Below are 19,876 nucleotides of genomic sequence, written 5' to 3' on the forward strand. Positions count from 1 at the left end.
CCTGGATCTAGTGCAGACGTGCACCTGCTTTATGCACCCGAGGCCGGCAGCAATCTCGAGGCCCGCAAGGGTAGCTTCGTTGCGGTATGGGACGTCACGATGTGGAGATTGGTCGGTACGTCAACCTAGTTAGCTCAGCTCGTGGCTCGATGGGGACAGCCAAGACTGTGGGCTTGCCCACGACTGTCATGGTTGGAAGGTAAGTCAGGCCTGCACCCCCCTGTTGTTTGTTTATTTGCAGGTTTCGAGTCTCGTACCAGGAGCGTTCCACGAGGAGATCCAATGGGGATTTGACAAGGTTGCTCAACATACACCTCCTCTTGCAGGTCATCATTAAGGAACGCAGATTTTGCATCCATTTGATACACGGGCCACCTCTGAGAAGAAGCAAGGGCAAGAACGGTCAGAATCGTGGTCATCCGTGCTGTCGGTGCAAAGGTATCCTCGTAGTCGATGCCTGGCCGCTGAGCATAACCTTTAGCCACGAGTCTGGCTTTGTCTTTATCCACCGATCCATCTGACGCATATTTGGTCTTAAAGACCCATTTGACAACAATGACTCACCGTTTCGACGGCCTCGGTACCAACTCCCATGTGTTGTTCTTCTCGATGGCATCAAGTTCCACCTGCATGTCTTTCCTCCAAGTATCCTGTGAAAGGGCTTCCTTAACAGAAGTGGGCTCCTTGTCCCGCATAATACGAGACATCAAAGCATAGTTTACCTGAAGAAGCTTTGCTGTATTGCTTTTGTCGCGGACTCTGTGCGATCTTCAAGGGCCGTCCTCTGTGGTCCACTCGGAGGGTAGCTCCATGACACCTGACTCCCGAAGGGTGTCCATCAACCACCTAGGTACTCGAACAAATCGTGGAGCCTCCTGCCGTTGCGGAGCTCTACGGGCTCAACCTCCTTGGCTGACAACAATCTCATCCTCTCTGGATCATACAATCTGTATCCCTTGGAAAGAGAATTATACCCCACAAATGTAAGCTTGCGGGATTTGGAGTCAAGCTTCCCCCTCTGCTTCTTCGGAATATGTACATACGCATCACTCCATCAACACGGAAGTGGGAGACATCAGGTTTCCTGCCAAAGTATGCCTCAAACGGAGTCATATTAGGTACTGAAGTCGTTGGAGACGGGTTGAGGATATGGACAGCCGTTGCCATAGCCTCTCCCCAAAGTGGACGAGGAAGATCACGATGCACCAGCATGGTCCTCGCCATCTCCACCACATATATGTTTTTGCGTTCTACAACTCCATTCTCTGAAGGTGATCCTATATTGGCCAGTTCCCTCTTGATGCCATGGTCTGCACAAAATCTGAGAAAAACATTCGAGGAGAATTCACCCCCTTTGTCAGCCTTGAGAGTCTTTACCTGCAATCTAGACTCTTTTTCCACCATCACGTGCCAATCCTTGAACCGTGCAAAAGCTTGGTCCTTCTGTGAAAGAAAGTAGACCCACGTGAATCTGGTACAGTGAAAGGATTCCCTGTGCTGCTTACCACGTATGCAAGAATTGCAACGTCCTTGCCTGCTGCCAACGTCTGGCAAGCCAACCACCATCTGGTCCCGAAAAGCTCGCCGCAGTGCATCCACATTTAAGTGGCCATAACGAAAGTGCCACAGATCTCCGACCTGAGAACCTGTCAATGAGGAGAGTGCAGAGAGCTTGTAGATACCATTCTCCACACCGCCTTCCCAAACAACCTGGCCAGTCTCACGGTCCCGTAGAGCAACTGAATGCTCCTCAAATTCCACCCAAAAGCCAGTCTTGCATACTTCATGCACTGACAGAAGATGAAAACCAAGAGCAGGGACGTAAAGAACACGGGAGGCATGCTTGCCCCCCTTGCCGTCGGGAATAATCTCCATCCGGCCCTCATTGTGTATCGGAATGGTGGAGTTGTCACCAATGAAAATGCAACCTGACTGCCGTTTCAGATCCAAAAAGAAGTCTCGGGACGGAGTCATGTGCCTGGAAGCACTACTGTCAAGCATCCATTCCCGGGTATCCTTTGCGGTGAAGCCAACTGCCTCCTCGACGTTAAAGCATCTGAGTCCATCATCTCTAAGTGCACAAATGCAGGTGTCACGTGCACACCCTTCAGGTGTACAGTGACATGGCATCATTTCTAGCATCATAATCATCATCAAATATTTATGTATGATTTATCAGGAATTAAAAGCATTTATTTCAGCTTGTACATCATTGTATGGGGCTGGAATGGCACCTACAACAATGTACACATCATCTGCATCACATGATTTATTTTATGTAATTTTTTAGGCACATTTCTGGGGCAGCCGACATGCAGATAAAGGCATTTATGCCAATCGTGGGCATTTGCATCTGGCCGACAGCAGGTAGGCTGGCCGACCAGCAGCCCTCACTCATATATAAACAGGCGCCTCTCCATTCAGCACCTTAAGTCCATTTTCAGCAAAGTGTTCTCCATCGTTTCTCCTCCAGGATGCCTTGGGAGCAGCAGTTCAGCCACGCATCCATCATCTTCAGCATTCATCCTCAGATTTCAGCATAAAGACATCTCTCATACTCCTACAAAGAGGGACAACCAGCAGCATAAGGGTTTACCTCAGCATTGGAGCAGGGATCAGTCTTCATTCCTCATTCTTCAGCATGTTTCCCTCTCTTCCAGGGGTAGACATCATCTAGGACAGCAGAGATCCATTTGGATCTCATTGTAACCACATTCATCATCTAATATACCTGCATTGCATTGCATTGACACTCATCTCTCTTGTGTCCATCTCAGTTAATCATTTCTTAAGTAAAGTGTAGCACTAATCCAAGGTTGCTTAACATCGATCAGTCATCACCGCATGTCATAGCAGGAGTCTTTGCAACTGAGGCTGAAGAATCAACACTCTTCCCAGTCCGCTTAGGACACTTCCTCCAATAGTGGCCTTTCTCGCCACAATCATTGCAGGACCTCTCCGCCTTCAGTTTCTCTCGTTCTGTGTCAGGCTTCTTCTCAGAAGACTTCTCCGGTGAAGCCTTCCCTTTGCCCTTGTTGTTATTCCGGCCTTTCAACCATTGGCCAGTTAAGGCCTCCGAACCTCCGCTGCGACGAGGGTTCATGAATCGTTCCTCCTGGTCCAAGACCATGGGCACAAGCTCCTCCCAGGTACTGGCGCTAAGCCTGCCACTAGTAATCAAAGAGGAGTAGAAAGCGGAATACTGAGCAGGTAAGTGGGACAGCAAAGTAACGGCCATATCTTCTGATGATATCTCCTTCCCAGCCTGGAGGACTTCTTGCTGAAGGGCCTGCAGCTTGTTAATGTGCTCCCACATCGTTGACGACTTTGCAGGGTTCATAACCCGCATCTGTACTTCCAAGGAAATCCTCTTCATGGGCGATACCTTGTTATAAAGAGAAGCCAAGTGCTACCATATGCCTTTGGCCAGCATCATATACTTTACGTGATTGATTACTTGCCGTGTGCAGTTGAGGAAGATAAATGAACGGACCCTGGCGTTGACACGATCCCACATCTGTGCCTGTGCCTCGCGATCCTTCCTCGTTGACAGTAACTCCCCTTCCTCTGCTTCCGGCCGTGGAACCGCGATAACGATGAAATCAGCAAGGTCATATGACTCCAGCACAGACTCCATCATAACCTTCCAGATACCGTAATTGTTCCCGTCCAACTGACGGTTCACTGGGAACGTGGGGAGTGTTGGGATCTTCACATGCTCCTCAGCCATCTCTAACAAATCTGCCATCGCGGGGATGTAACTAAAAAAGGGTGGGTGGGTGGGAAAAAAAACTTTAAACTTACAAGTGGTTGTCTAGCAACTAAGTCCGTCTTCCTCTTGCTTCTTCTCTTCTCAAACAGTCCCTAACAATCCACCAATCAGCAACGCAACAATCTGTCAGAATATGCAACGGAAATGATAACCAAACTTGGGTTGACAAGAGCAAGTAGAGTGCAAAAAATAGACAGCACAAGAGACACAGAGAAATAGGCGTGTAAACTCTTCTCTATACACAAGATCCCGCAAATGACTGGATGATAAAGTGGTGGGGAGCGTGGGGCATATTTATATGCCCCATGGATGCAGTCGGCCTGCGCTAGAGGCTCTCCACGACTGCATAAAGCAGTCGGTCAGCGCATGATGGCCCTCCACGACTGCATAAAGCAAGTCGGCCAGTAGAAAACTCCACGCTTGCTGAATAGGCAGTCGGCCAGCCACCCCAACATCTGGCATCCATCCACACCACCAAAAAATGGAGAAAAATAGGAAAAAAATACGGGGAGTGAGGAAAAATGATAAAACACCTATACAAGGCGGGCACACCCACAACAGAGGCCCTGGTGTATAAAAATAGACAGGAGATGACTTCTAACACAATCCCCCTCTTGCTCAAAAAACTCCCAAGATCTTTCAAGAGCCTAGGGCTCTGATACCATGTCAAAATACGCAGTGGAGATGATAACCAAATCTAAGACCACAAGAGCAAGTAGAATATCACCAGTCGGCCAGCTTCTCAGGGTCGGCCCTCGCACGTGTGGAGTCGGCCAGCAGTAGAGAGAAGCTGGGACTGCCAGTGACCAGTTGGCCAGCATTTGGTACAACCGACAGGTCCAATATTGCCTCCCACACCATGGAAAAATAGGGAAAAAATATGGAGAGCAGGGGAAAATGAGAAAACACCTACAAAGGGCGGACACACCCACAACAGAGGCCCTCGTGTCTGATAAAGACAGAAGATGACTTCTAACAAATAGTACATCTCTGCAAGCAAGCCTTTGTGCCCAACCAATCTCCAACACTTCTCCATCGGAATGAATCACGATGTATGAGAAACAAGCAGCCCTCTCTCAAAACGGAGAGAGAAAGGGGCTAGACAATAGCAAACAGTCAACCAAAACTTGGCGGAAAACACCCACAAAGGAGGTAGATCCATTCAGGCTGAAGATGCCACAAGTCTGTGGCGCTCCACACGCGAAGAAGAGGACCACCAATTGTTGTCCAAGGCTCTTCTCCAAACGCCAACCCCGAGAAAGAACAAGACCGACAGCCCCCTCTCAAGCGAAGGCAAGGCTGAAGCATACGCAAAGAAACACCTCCACTACTACCCAAGGCTGATAACGCAGTCCACACACCACCACCACCATAGGAGAGAAAGAGCTGCTGCCACCACAAAAAACGCACCCACTGAAGCTGAAGCACAGCACCCTTGAAGAAAACGCAGCCACCAATGTGAAAAACACAACCTTCAAGATGAAAACACAACAGCCAGAGGAAAACACAATAGCCAAGTGGTGAGGAAAAACATCGTCCTGTCTGTTGCACTGTAGCAAGTGCCTAATCTTGTCCACTAGGAGGGAACTTTACCTGCTCTTGAGAAACAAGGATAGATGCCTCCTCCAAGACAGAACCCATATCCATGGCAATAGTACACCTCTGCAAGCAAGCCTTTGTGCCACTGATGATCTGAACACTCCGCAACCAATCTCCAACACTTCTCCAACGGAACAATGTATGAGAAACAAGCAGCCCCCTCTCAAAACGGAGAGAGAAAGGGGCTAGACAGTAGCAAACAGTCAACCAAAACTTGGCGGAAAACACCCACAAAGGAGGTAGATCCATTCAAGCTGAAGATGCCACAAGTCTGTGGCGCTCCACACGCGAAGAACAGGACCACCAATTGCTGTCCAGGGCTCTTCTCCAAACGCCAACCCCGAGAACGCACAGGACTGGCAGCCCCCTCTCAAGCGAAGGCAAGGCTGAAGCATACGGGATGAAACACCTCCACTACTGTGCCCAAGGCTGATATCGCAGTCCACGCACCACCACCACCACCATAGGAGAGAAAGAGCTGCTACCACCACAAAAAACGCAGACACCGAAGCTGAAGCACAACACTCAGAAGAAAACGCAACCACCAATGTGAAAAACGCAGCCTTCAAGATGAAAACGCGGCAGCCAAAAGAAAATGCAATAGCCAAGTGGTGAGGAAAAACACAACCGCCTGGAAATTTGCACAAAACGCAACCCTCTGCTACATATGTAGCAAAAACGCAAGCCTTCTACTGCTCCCAAAACGTTGAACTTCTTGCAGTAAGGAAACTCGTCGTCGCCGCCTTGAAGTGCCGGTCACCTACACGATTGATACCATGATAAAGTTGCACAATGCGGAAGCAAAACATAGGAGAGTGGGAGAGCAAAGGGGAGAGAGAGAGAGAGAGAGAGAGAGAGACATCAGACAATGAACATCATGTTTTGTAGCAAGAGGCTTTTACAATGGCAATGTCAACCACCATATGGTGTAGAACATGTGCTTGTCAAATAGGTTAGATGGATGATCAAGTGAATATGGGAGGGCCCCTTTTATAGTGATGCAAGGGAGCTCGCCGATAGCTCACAACCTTCTAAATAGGAGAAAAATGGATAAATACCCAATAAATGGGCACACCCCCAATACAGTAAGATACACAATTTCTAACAGATCCACTATCTCACGCACCCTTCTCTCTCTCTCTCTCTCTCTCTCTCTCTCTCTCTCTCTCTCCCCCCCCCACCCTCTTGTTGGAGATGCAATCCACACTTCTAGAGAGAACCAGCTCACGTGGTGAGACTGGGTTTGAATCTTGGCAAGTTGAGGTTTCTACAAATTGGATTACCGGAGGTCACCTAACACCTTAAGGTTTTGGGGTCTGGATGGCTAGACCAATTTGTGAAACACCTCAGTTAAGCACGCTTGTGCAGGAACACAATTGGGATGGGTGACCTCCCGAGAAGTGGGAGGATCCATGTTTCCAACATGGTAACAGAGCCCAGGTTGTGATGTTGGAAGCTAAGACCTCAACCAAAAGTGTGGCTTGAGGGGGAGTGTTGGAGATGCAATCCACACTTCTAGAGAGAACCAGCTCACGTGGTGAGACTGGGTTTGAATCTTGGCAAGTTGAGGTTTCTACATATTGGATTATCGGAGGTCACCTAACACCTTAAGGTTTTGGGGTCTGGATGGCTAGACCAATTTGTGGAACACCTCAGTTAAGTGCACTTGTGCAGGAACACGACTGGGATGGGTGACCTCCCGGGAAGTGGGAGGATCCATGTTTCCAACACCTCTGAACCACACGTTTTACGTATACATGGCAGAAAACTGAAAAGGCACCATACCTTCTCAAGCGAGATCAAAACCCTAGCAAATACCTCAGATTCTCAACGTACTTGCAACCATGCATGAGACATGCAAACCTTGCTTTTCCACATCCATGTTTAGGTTCACTCTGATACCATCTATAAGATCCTCCCAAGAAATCACCTAAATCTCAGGCTAAACACAAGATTAGTACAAACAACATAGAAGGGTGCGAGTACTCACCACCCAACCATGACCCGCATCCGTAGACCTCCTGTAACATGCGGAAGCTTCAGGGGAGATCGGTAACTTCAATGCTCAGAAATCAGCACACTTGTCGCAACAAAATTAACGCACAAAACTGAATGTAGATGTGCAAAAAAATAGAGAGAGAGAGAGAGAGAGAGAGAGAGGGAGGGAGAAGAGGAAGGCTGCATATACGCAACGGGTGGGAGGGAGGGGAAGGGCCCGTGGCCAGTTGACCTAAGAGTTGCAATCACAAGCTCAATAAAGACCGTCCCACATGAGTATCCCATTATCTAGAGCTTTCACACCACCATGTGCCTGTTCTCCCAACGCATGCTGCAACAGTCTGGCCTGCCCATTTCCATGCTGCTGGCTGCATGCAAATCACACATCCCTAGTGGGGCCACTTGACAGCCATCCTTAAGTTTTTAAGTAGAGCTTGCAGGAAACCTTAAACCTCAGATTCTCGTGTAGTCAATTACCTTTAAAAGCAAGGTAATAAAAAACCTCACAAAAGAAAATGTACACCTAGCAAGTGAAGTTGCTGAAACTCATCAGTAGAGTTGCCTCCTTTATTGAAATAAAGAGGCATTCAGACATCCAATTAAACAATCAGAAGGACAAGCAACAAAACATATAGCATCAAAACAGCTTGTGTCTCTCGAGAAAACACCAGAAAGTATTATATAGAGCATGAAAGTGCTTTACACACCTGGTTACATGAGACAGAGTTCCTCGAAAAACATCTTTCACAACTGTCCTTGCTTGAGGATGCTTTGATAATCCCAACAACCCTTCCAGCGAAGACAACAGAAGCTTCAAAAACTCTTGGCCATCCTGCTGTATTGAGTTATTCAGCTCCAGCACCTTAGCTAATGGAGCTGAATCCACCGCTTTCTTTCTCCCAAAGTGCAGCTCACCAAAAAGAAGTGCAAGCTTCTGGAGCACAGATTGCCTTTCAAGCAAATCTGGCTCTGCTGCAAAGAAGCCCCGTATAAATGGCTTGATTCTGTACAGGCACTGCAAGACACTATTTACATAGCAGGTTGCCCCCAAATTTGTTAAACCCGAAGGCGAATCCGCACTGGGGCGAAGCAGTTCTTGAGGGTCAGGACCAAGCTTTGCCTCTGTGTCGGACAGTTTCTGCCAGACTGTTCCACTCTTTCGGAAGCCCCCAGGTGGAGGAATGAGTGCACAAAAACAGTTAGGAGAGTCTTTGTTATTCACACGACAACCTTGACAAGGCAGCTTGTTGATCCGGTAAAGCTCGAGAATGTCGTCGTGGCTGACTTCATTCCTTTCGTCGATTTGTCTGAGCCACAAACAGAAACACTCTACAGTAAGGGATACATTGTTTGCAGCCATTTTCATGCACAGACAGCAGAAAACACATGCGCTACTGGCTAAAATACATGGAAAAACACTAGAAAGCAAGACACCACAGTGTATAGCAGACAAGAGCTAGAAAATACCAAAAGAAAGACATCAACTCTATGTAGCTTTCGAAAAAAACCCTAAAAGATGTAGCTTTGTAGCAGGCAGAGACATGAAAACCCTGAAAGTAAAGACCTCAATGTTTGTAGGTTTTTTTCAACTCGAAAACCCTAAAAAAGAGACTGCATGCGTAGCACTTTCTGTTGAAAATCCTTAAAAAATAATGCAGAAAGAGAGTAGAAAACCCTAAACAAGCAAAAAAAGTCCATTACTGTACCTAAGAATCGATATCTGCGGATCTTCAGCAGTGTTCCGCTGCCTTCTTGTTTTGTATCGGCTGCCGGCCCCGCTCATAGCTCTTGTGTGCTCAGCAAAACCTGCAATACTCTGACAATGAACTGCTTTCTGACCAGCTAACCCTTCGAATGCCAACAAACACCGGCTTGTAATGCACAATCCATGTCATTAATGAAGCTTAATAAGGAATGAAACATGAACAAAGTGTGCAGATTCGGGCGCGATTAGGACAAAAATCTGCGCAATTAGCCAGAAGATTAGCAATGGATTAGTAAAATGATTAAGAGAAGCCCGGAAGCTAGGCCGTCCGGGTAAAATTAAAACTCAAAAATCTACCTCCGGCAATCATAAAAGGATAGGTTCATGTTCTCCAAGATCAGAGCACCCTCATGCATAATTTTAAAAGGTGTATAGTTATTTTTTTCTTTCTAACTTTTGTATTGGAGAAACAAAAACAAGGTATATATTCATGTATGTGTGTGTTTTATTAAGAATTTGCACGTCTTTCTACTCGCAATGCTTTGTGGAGTGTTTTACTAAGAATTCGCACCGTCTTTCTACTCTTGATGCTCTATCAAGAGAGCATCCTTTGCCTCTTCTGCTTGCCTCCCCTGTTTACTAGAGACAGCGACTGTCTTCCTATACCTTGTACCCTTGAGAGAGTTAAGCATGCTTGAGACCGTTAGGTTAGAGATCTATGGAGCATAGCAAATCTCTTTAGAGAGAGAGAGGTGTGTGGCGTTGCCCCTTCACGTGCCTCGTATATCTGAGAGATGTGAGTGTGCTTAACATCAAGACATAGCACAGGTACAGTAGCACAAGTACAGCAAGCTATACAAAGAGTTGAGAAGGTGACTATATGTGAGAGATGTGAGCATGCTTAGCATCAACTGCAAGTTGTATCTATTGTACATTGAGTTGTACAACAAGTATAACTTGCAAAAAGAGCCAAGAAGAGGTGACTACATGACATGCAAGAGATGCATGTGAGAGATATGCATGCAAAACAAGTGGTAAACATTCCAAAATTAGAAGGCTTTTAGATCTCTACTAAATGAATTGTATACCTTAGCATGGCATGTCTCTTTAATTAATGCGACTATCAAAAATTGTGAGGGGACATATTATACATAGAATGTTTGTGAGACCATAAACTTAACCTTACTAATCCAAGGCAATAGATTAAACCTTGAGCAGCCAATATGTTTTTTCTTTTCAACCTTCCTTTTTAGAACTCTCTTTTCGATAAACATTTGTGGATCGCAAGTCCACGATCTCCACCACATATTTAAGTCGACAAGATTCAAGAAACATCAGGGGTCCCTATATGGTGGAAGGCCGATTCGCAATCATCTAGGTTGTGCAACCCTGAAGCTACAACATGTAAAGACCATAAATCGCATAAGATTTGCCTCTACCCTTAGTGCTTAGTGCAATTTGATATGGGTATATCACCCTACACTTATATATAGCCTATTTGTTGGCATGATGCCATACCTACTTAAATCGTATCTTTTATGTCTTGCCACATATAACCCATCCCATGTGTCTTGTTGACGTTGGTCTGTTGGGAATCCATGCTACTCATACACAAAGTAGCTTCTCCTAATACTTCTCTTTATAAAGAGACCTTACAATGTAGAAATTCTACTAAAGGAAGATACTCTTCCCGATCAAATTGTCTCACAAAGATATGTACACATAGCATGTCCTCCATTATCTAATTTACAAGCTCTCCTTTCTATTTGTCCATTGTATTTAGGATGATAGCTCATAATTTGCTTTGTGTCCGAATTCTTAAACACCTCACACCAAAAATTTCGAGACAAGTGAAGGATCACATCACTAAGCATCACTAAGAATTTCAATAAACTTGACAACAAATACTTAAGCAAGTTGCATAGCACTTTAGTAGGGATAAATCTTGCTAGCTTAGTGAGTTGGTCTCAAAACAAATGGAAATATTTCCCCTCAAAGTTTGTTGCAATCCATATAAATACTCTACCATTTGTTTTTGGTATTTTTAATGAATACAACAAGTGACCACATCTCAAGTGCTCAGCTTTATTAACATTGCTGACAATTTTGATCATATTGTTTGGCATTAGGGTCGTCACACGACACTTAAACAAGATGCAACTCCTTGCACCATCCATATCAAGTATGGAAACCTTCCCTTTTGAGATGAACAAACTGTTCCAAATAAAATACTCTCTGAAACTAACACTATTAAGGATCGTCCTAGTGTGGACTTTATCCCAAATTTTTTTAAGAATCTATCTCTCAAATTCAAATACAAGTCCTTAAGAGAGTCGTAAAGGTTAGACTAAATCTCAGTAAAAGAATGATAATTTTACATAAGGTATCCACCACCTTATTTTAGTAGAGCCTTTTTGGTAACATATCTCAAAGTCAAATTATTGAATAAGCTTTGACCTATGAGCTTTTCTCCCCATTAATTCATAAGAATTGTAAAAGCACTTTAGAAGAGTTAATCCACATAGACCACAAACACAAAGCTATACAAATAATATCTCCACTTTTTTAACACATGGATCATAGCATAGAATAGAGCTCCTTCTCATGTGCAGGCCACTTAATTTGCAGATCAGCTAGCTTTTTACTCTCAAAAGCCATTGGCCTACTACCCTAGAATAGAGTTGTTCCAATATCATAATCATTAGCATCCGTTTTAATCGTAAATGGCTTATATTTGCATACACAATTTGGAGCACAAAAGCTGTAGTAGCCTCTCTTTTAAATTCTTGTCTAGCTCCTAAATGCAAGAAGATACAACGTGTGGTGTATACAACAAAACACTCACAAGAAGTGCGATCTCAATAACAGAGACAAAGAAGAATATTGTATTTTACTCAAGCTATACAATAAATGGCAAAGCCCCACACCTATTCGTTCCTGTGAAGGGAGCTTTGATGGTTGATCTGAAAAATGCTAAGATAGAGGTTGTATGCTAGTAGAAGCCATTTAACCATAAATGGCTTATTAAATACACTATTTGGAGCACAAAAGTTGTAGTAGCCTCATATTTCAACTCTTTGAAACACTTGTCTAGCTCCTTAGTGTAAGAAAATACAACATGTGGTGCATACAACATAACACTCAAAAGAAGTAGGATCTCAATAATAGAGATAGATAAGAATACTATATTTTACTCAAGTATACAATAAATGGCAAAGCTCCACACATCGTTTGCTCCTATGAAGGATGGGTGATCCAAAAATGCTAAGATAGAGGTTGTATGCTAGTGTGCTAATAGAAGCTAGGGAGTTAACTCATATTGATGATTGATGAAATGAGTGGAGAAGGGGTTGGCCATGTTTCTATATAGGAATGTATACACAAAGGACGACCATGTTTCTATATAGGAATGTATACACAAAGGACGACCATGCATCTATCTAGGAATGTATACACACAAGCCGACCATAACATGATTGTGTGGTTCCATGGTTATATTCATTGCCACCATCCCATGTTGTAGACTCAAGCCATAAAGATGTATTGGAGCCTAGCCCCAGCCTAGCCCCACCTCCCATAAGCCATTCAAGCTCATCTTGGGCTCCATTTCTAGCCTCGCAATGTCATGACAAGAGGGAGTCCAAGAGTAAAGTTTACCTACTCCATGTGTGGGTCATTATGGGATAATGAGTCTAGTGTAGCACGTGGTCTATTTGGTAGTGTGCCAAATCTAGTCCAAGCCGTCTATAAATCATTTGGCCCACCTAGGCCACCATCCTATGTGAATACAAGGATGATGAATCAACCTGGCTACTCCTCATAAACGGGGGTCGTACAAACATGAGCTAGTAGCTAGTGCCTAGATAATCTAACATGAGGGTGGAGCATTAATATATAATGCTTATTCCATTACAACATGCTTGTACTTATTATAATTTCCTTGCTCCACCCCTTTATAAAGATTCAAAAGAGGCAATGTCCAATCTTTGTATAAGTCCAAATAAAAGTCTTAAAGAATTTTACAAATCCAAGAAAGGATTTGACTTGGGTGATGGTGGAGCATTGATATCTAACACTTATTCCATTACAACATGCTTGTACTTATTATAATTGCCTTGCTCCACCCCTTTACAAATATTCAAAAGAGACAATGTGCAATCTTTGTATAAGTCTAAATAAAATTCTTAAAGAATTTTACAAATCCAAGAAAGGATTTGACTTGGGTCATGGTGGTCTTCAAAATCAGCCATTCATACACTTTAATAACTTTCTTGCACTGTCATACATTATTCGTAGTAATAACGTATCCAAGATACATAAGCTCCTATTGAAGAAATCATGTTTGCTTTCTTTTACAAACATGACTTCCTTTATGCAAATTTCCAACACAGTTCTCCAATGTTGACCATGTTCCTTACCATTACTATAAACCAGTGTGTTGTCTAAGAAGTCTATCTCATAAACTTTCCTATATATGCACAAAAGATATCATTCATATCCATTTACTTGAAAGTGGCCAACACACATTACTAAGTTCAAATGGTAATAACAAGGAATTATAATGCCCATATATAGTTATAAAAATAGTCTTATAGACATCACCCTAAAATATCCTAATCTAACTATAACCCATTCTTAAATCAATCTTTAAGAAGTAATAATGAGGTCATACATCCTAGCTAAAGGATATCTATCATTAACTATAAAAACTCCATCCTAGGTTAATATTTGTTACTTCTTAAATCAATCTTTAAGAAGTATTATGATCCACAAATTGATTAATGAGGTCATCCATCCTAGGTAAAGGATATTTGTTAACTAACTATAAAAACTTATTAATACCCTTGTAATCTAGATGACACGTTCTCTTCTTGTCCACCACTAAGAGAATTGGAACTCCCTAATGCGACTTACTAGGCCTCACATGCCCCATCCAAAGGTACTCCTAAAGTTGTCTTAGCATCTTCATCCTCCTCATGCTAACTCAACCTACAGGGCTACCATAACATTGGTTGACAGTGGCTTGAAAAGGTTGAGGTTTGTAGTAGCTAAAAATAATAGGTTAAGGTTAACAAGTGCTCAACATTAGGTCGAGAAGTTGCCAAAGGGATATTAAGGATTCATATATTCCAATCAACCAAAATTGGATAGAATTTTTTGGTAGAATTCGATTACTTACAATAATAAGTTGGTCTTAGATATGTCACTACATCCAAGATGTTAAGGGTAGCATACAAATAAAGCAAGATTCAAGGCTTCAACAAGGTGATTTAAGCTTATGGGGTACCATCACACCAAGAGACATGCTCAGTATAGCCCATGTGTTATCCACATGGTTTGTTTGGTATGTATAATGCATCATTCATAGATCATGGCCTTAGATGGTCCATATGGTTCATACATTTATGGAATGGGTTGTATGGGATCTTCACGTGCTTTGTCTTCTCTCGGTGTGCTCTATATAGTCCATGTGAGCATATGGTTGGAATGGGTGTCTATATGCTTGTTCTTCTCATGATGTGCTCTATTGTATGGGATCTTCACGTGCTTTGTCTTCTCTCGGTGTGCTCTATATAGTCCATGTGATTAGCATATGGTTGGAATGGGTGTCTATATGCTTGTTCTTCTCATGATGTGCTCTATTGCATGGTCCATGTGGTCTGTATGTGCTTATAGTATAGTTCTTTGCGGTCTATATGGTCCATATAAGGTGGGAATGGGTTGGATATAATCTTTATGAAGTTGTTACTGTCCCTGTATGGTTTGCATAGTTTATATGGCACATTTATGATTCAGATGGCCTATAAGTGATCTTCACATGCTCATTGTAGTTAATGTTGCTCGTTATAGTTGTTATTTGGTCCATATGCTCTATATGATCCCTATAAGGTGGCGATGGGTTATATGCATGGCCTATATGTTTCATATAGCACTTGCATGATTGAGATGGCTTCCAAATGAAATGTATGTGCTTTAGAATAGCCCATGGTTGGGTTTGTATGTGCTTTAGAATAGCCCATGGTTGGGTTTGTATGGTCTTTATGGTTTGTGTAGGGTAGAAATAGATTGCATGTGAACTTTATGTGGCTAGCATTATCCCCATGTGGTCTATGGTCAATACACCATGCATATATTTCAGTAATATTGTGATCTTGATATGCTTGGTCCCCCTTAAGATATGCTCTGTACAATCCATGTGATTTGTATTAGGTGGAATGGGCTCTACGTGATCTCTATGTGCTTGGATCTCTCATAGTGTGCTCATCATGGTCCATGTGGGCTATACATGGTTGGAACGGGTTGTCCGAGATCTCTGAATGGTTGGTGTTATCCTGACATGCTTAATATGGTCGACATGGTCCTCACATAGTCAAAATAAGCGTCTCGACATGTTTATATACTCAGTGTCATCATGTTGTATGGTTGGAATGGGATGCATGTGATCTTAGTATATTCCTTGTGTGGTCTGTATGGTTTAAGTGGAGATCACATGTGTGTGGTGTTCATTTATTCTATGGAGCATAAATGGTCCGTATTCCATGTGATGTTTATGGTCTAGACGGTTTGTATGTGTGGCCGTAAATGTGATTTGTAGTTGGTCAATGTATATGCTGTGAATGAAATTTGTGCATTGTCAATATGGTTCATATGGTATGTACATTGTTGGAATGGGTTACATGTGATATATATGTGGTGGTATTGTTCTTGTCTATTCTATACACTCCATATAACATGTGTATTATTGGAATGGGTTGTTTGTGATATGTATGTGGTGGTATTGTCCTTATCTATTCTATACACTCCATATAATATGTGCATTATTAAAATGGGATCCATGTGATCTTTATGTTCTTAGTATAGACTTTGTGTGGTCCATATGGTCTATATGGTCCGTATAAGATGGAAATTAGTTACACGTGATCCTTTATGTGGCTGGTATTGTCCCCAGGTGCATATGGTCTGTACATCATCCGGATGACTACATGTGATCTTGATATGCTCAGTATACTGCTTGGGATCTTTATGTGGTGGTATTGTTTTTCTCTAATTTATATAGACCATGCATTGTCGATATACATATCCACCAAGGTGTTGCCAATAAACATGTCCACCAATAAGCATACATGGCATTAACCCGTCTCATTGATGATGCCACCCCATAAAATTTGATCATCACCTTCAAGGAACACAAGTACAAGGCACTTTACACTCAAATACAAGGCACTTTCAAAACATAAATAGAGAGGTTATGTTTGGAACTTTGTAGAGTCTAATATTTTCATCTTTTAGAGTCAAATATTTACATCTTAGAGAGTCAAGATTATTATACTATTAAGGGAAGGGTTTACAAAATTGGAAATATCATTTGGCATAACCGCGAGAAAAAAATAAGTGGACATCAGCCTCGAGGAGAGAAAGTTGGCACTTGGAGATGATTTTGGGATTCAAGGATACGTCACATTAGCCTTGAGGGGAGCAAAAAGGAACTTGGAGATGATATTGGGATTCAAGGATACGTCACATTAGCCGAATGGGTGATGCCCATGGTGAAGAACTCGGGTGTATAAACCCTTTCTTCATATACTCGGCTAATAGTTGTTCCACTTCCTTTACCTTGGAGTGGCTTAACCTGTAAGTAGGTTTGCTTATAGGTTTTGACCCTAGAAGCACATCAACGCCATGGTCAAGCTTCCTAGACGGTGGAACCCCATCTGGGAGATCATCGGGAAGCACATCCCTGAACTCTTGTAATAAATCACTCAAAGCAATTACATACTTTTATTTTATTGTCTCAATTTTAGCCTTGGTATTTACGTTTTGTTCACAAGAAGACAAAATAGGTTTTGGAAAGCATTGGTCTCTACCAAGGCCATTTACTTAAATTAGTTTCAACTACGAAAACTTTATCAATCACATTTATTTTATAGGATGAAATCATGGGGTGCTGCTGGAACCTCCTGCTCACCCTGTAGCCTCAACACTCTACTACTCTCCCCTCATGCATAAACTCTAGGCTATTGTCTTGGTAGCTACGACTTGGGGTAGGGCCAAGGTTATACCACCACTCCCTACCTAGATAAATATTGGCTCTGGCCAAGTGCATGACCTGAAAATCCAAATACGCCACATAGCCCTTCATAGCTAAAGGTAACCACAAAACCACTGTCCCAAACAGTCTTATCGCCAATAATACAATGTACTTATGGTCGTTCTTGGTCTTTGGCAATCACAACTTCTCAACCAAAGCATAGTTAAGGAAGTTGTGAGTGGCTCTATCATTAATCATGAGACGGTGACTCTACGACCACCTAACCTGCCATACAAGCGAATCAAATCATGTGGTCCCACTAATGGCATATCACCTAAGTAATGCAACAAGTGTGGGTACTATCCGTGTGTCCTACAGTCACCTCTCTGAGCTCTGTGGAACCAAGTGCTAACTGTTAGATAGTATGTAGCTGTCGAGAGGATTTACGATCCTTCTTGGCATCGTTATAACTACCTCCAGCTCCTAGCTTTGGACATGCTGCCTTGCTATGTCCAGGGTTGAAACATTTAAAGCATAGATTTTCCTTTCTAGATTTCTCATACTATTTCTTCTTAGTGGATTTAGATTGGTTTTTCTCTAAAAAACGATGCGTTTTTTTCACCCAGTGTCCACTCTTCCCTCTTTGCTGCTCACTCTATCTCCCTTGCATCCTGTCGCCCCGAAATAATTTCCTCTTAAAGCTAGAGCCCTCTTTACCCTCAATTATCTTGCTAAGATTGGATTTAGAGCGACATGCAATGTCATCATAAATTTGCGCATACTTTATGGCCTCATCAAAATTTATCGGCTGCTTAGGCTCTACAAAAGCCTCATATTCTGGGTGTAAGCCTCTCATGAATCCTAAAGTCTAAAACTCATCGATTCCCTTTAATTTCAACACAATGTCACGGTAGTTGGAGATGTACTGTGTGAGGGAGATGCCTTGCATTGAGCATTTATCCAAATCATGCTAGGACCTCTACAACAACTCATTCACATGGCAACAACTCGTTTCGAAACATCGTTTCAAACTCTACTAAGGTACTTGAAAGTCTAGCCTCTACGAACCTCACATCCTCTAGCGCTTGCTTGAGGTTGTGGATAGTCGACCATTTTGACAGAAAGATTTTATCGAATCCTTGTTGTATTCTTTCTCCTCTCCCCCAAAGATCGACGGCTTGAGGTCCTTGAGGAGATTAGCAGTTGCTGCGAACTGTTTCGCAGGCACTCCAACCCACGATCCTACTCGAGACACTACGTTCTCGGTAGGAGGAAAGTGCACCTTCCTCTATGTTGATCTCGGCATAACAACACTCCCTGCAGAGCAGTAGCAGGAGTAGTAGGACTAGCATCTAAACATGCATGAATACTCCTAAGCATGGAGAAAATCGTAGTCTAATTTCTCTCCAATGCACTAGTTCTTGCAAACAAATAACTGGGCTATGGACCCCCTCGAGATATCTATCTCGACCTCTAACTCCACATCCGTGGGTCGAGTATCATCTCCATAGACATCCTCATCATCTCGAGAAGATCATCCTTGGATTCATTCTCATTAGTGTCGTTAGCCTGCAAGGGCTGCTCGTCCACTAACTCCATGTTGTTCATTGTCATTGTGGACAGACCTATGGGGTCATCTACAAATAGGGAAACATCAGGAGCTACGTAAATGGGAACATCTCTGGTCCCTCGTGAGCCCAAAGGAGATCACATCATCTCAGTCTGGTAAGCAATCACTGCTTGATGAATATGGTCAAGATCAGCTTAGATAGGTCGAAAATGGAGGATAACACATGAAAAAACCCCCTTAATCCACCTAATAGTGGCAAACTGCTAGCCATGTTTGAATTGGATTTTTCAAGTCTTATTTTTTTAATTTTTTAATTTTATAAATAAATAACAAAATGTGATAAATAAATAAATAAATAATAAGGGAAAATTGAAACTAGCTATCCGATTCCCATAGTGTGTCAGTCGCGTTGGGGGACGCGGTCTTGTCGATGTGCAGTCAATGCACTACGACGTCGATGGTAATCTCCTGCGCATTGCGGTGGTGAGGCTACTCGAAGGGACAACTGACATGCTACGACGACTGTGTCGAGTCTGAGAGAGAGAGAGAGAGAGAGAGAGAGAGAGAGAGAGAGAGAGAGAGAGAGAGAGAGAGAGAGAGAGAGAGAGAGAGAGAGAGAGAGAGAGAGAGAGAGAGAGAGAGAGAGAGAGAGAGAGAGAGAGAGAGAGAGAGAAAACAATGGATATGTCTCTGTGTGTGACTCCTCAAACCTCCTCAAGCTCCAAGCTCCTCACACCCCCAAATGGCTCAACCATCTCCTCTCCACACAGTCGGATGCAATAAAGTCTCTCCTCTCCACACACCCATGTGGCTGCCCATGCAGAGAGAGAGAGAGAGAGAGTATTGTATTGTGTGCCTCTTGAGGTTGATGCGCACGCTGGAGAAAGAGAGAGAAAGAACGACTCTCCTTTCTTCTCTATAGTCAACTTGACGGCTTGCTTCTCTATAGTTGACATAAGTTATGGCCCTAGCGCCTTGAGAGAAATAGAGAGCTTACGCTCTCCTCGACTATACGTGTGTCCCTATTATATTGCTTCTGCACATGGCGATGCTCCCCCTTGGCTGATTGTGCTATGCTATCGTGGGCGCTGTCTGGCCTGCGCTATTAATCATGACCATGCTGGCTGCATTGAGATGTGGGCCTCTCTTTGGTTCAACAAGCCATGTGGGCAAGCTGGCAAATGGGTTTCTTGTGCGCTATGT

At 43.3% G+C, this 19,876-nt stretch overlaps 1 protein-coding gene across 4 annotated transcripts in view; it reads right to left on the bottom strand.

The window, feature by feature from the left end:
- UBP26 (ubiquitin-specific protease 26) overlaps positions 1 to 9,573 on the bottom strand; it is a 67,402-nt gene extending 57,829 nt beyond the window's left edge. Inside the window, exons 1-3 of one of the 4 annotated variants that reach the window (XM_086820579.1) lie at positions 9,432 to 9,573; positions 9,076 to 9,332; positions 8,077 to 8,676 (exon numbers count right to left, since the gene is read on the bottom strand). In XM_086820579.1, coding sequence (XP_086676705.1) covers positions 8,077 to 8,676; positions 9,076 to 9,152 — 677 coding nt within the window. In that variant the 5' untranslated portion in view covers positions 9,153 to 9,332; positions 9,432 to 9,573. Of the gene's footprint in view, positions 1 to 8,076; positions 8,677 to 9,075 lie in introns of all 4 variants that reach the window. The other 3 variants (XM_086820581.1, XM_086820578.1, XM_086820580.1) reach the window with 3 other exon arrangements.
- Positions 9,574 to 19,876: the final 10,303 nt, after the last annotated feature.

The sequence above is a fragment of the Cibotium barometz genome, chromosome 26 (genome assembly GCF_041138505.1).
Source record: "Cibotium barometz isolate CiBa-2024 chromosome 26, ASM4113850v1, whole genome shotgun sequence".
NCBI classification, from domain to species: Eukaryota; Viridiplantae; Streptophyta; class Polypodiopsida; order Cyatheales; family Cibotiaceae; genus Cibotium; species Cibotium barometz.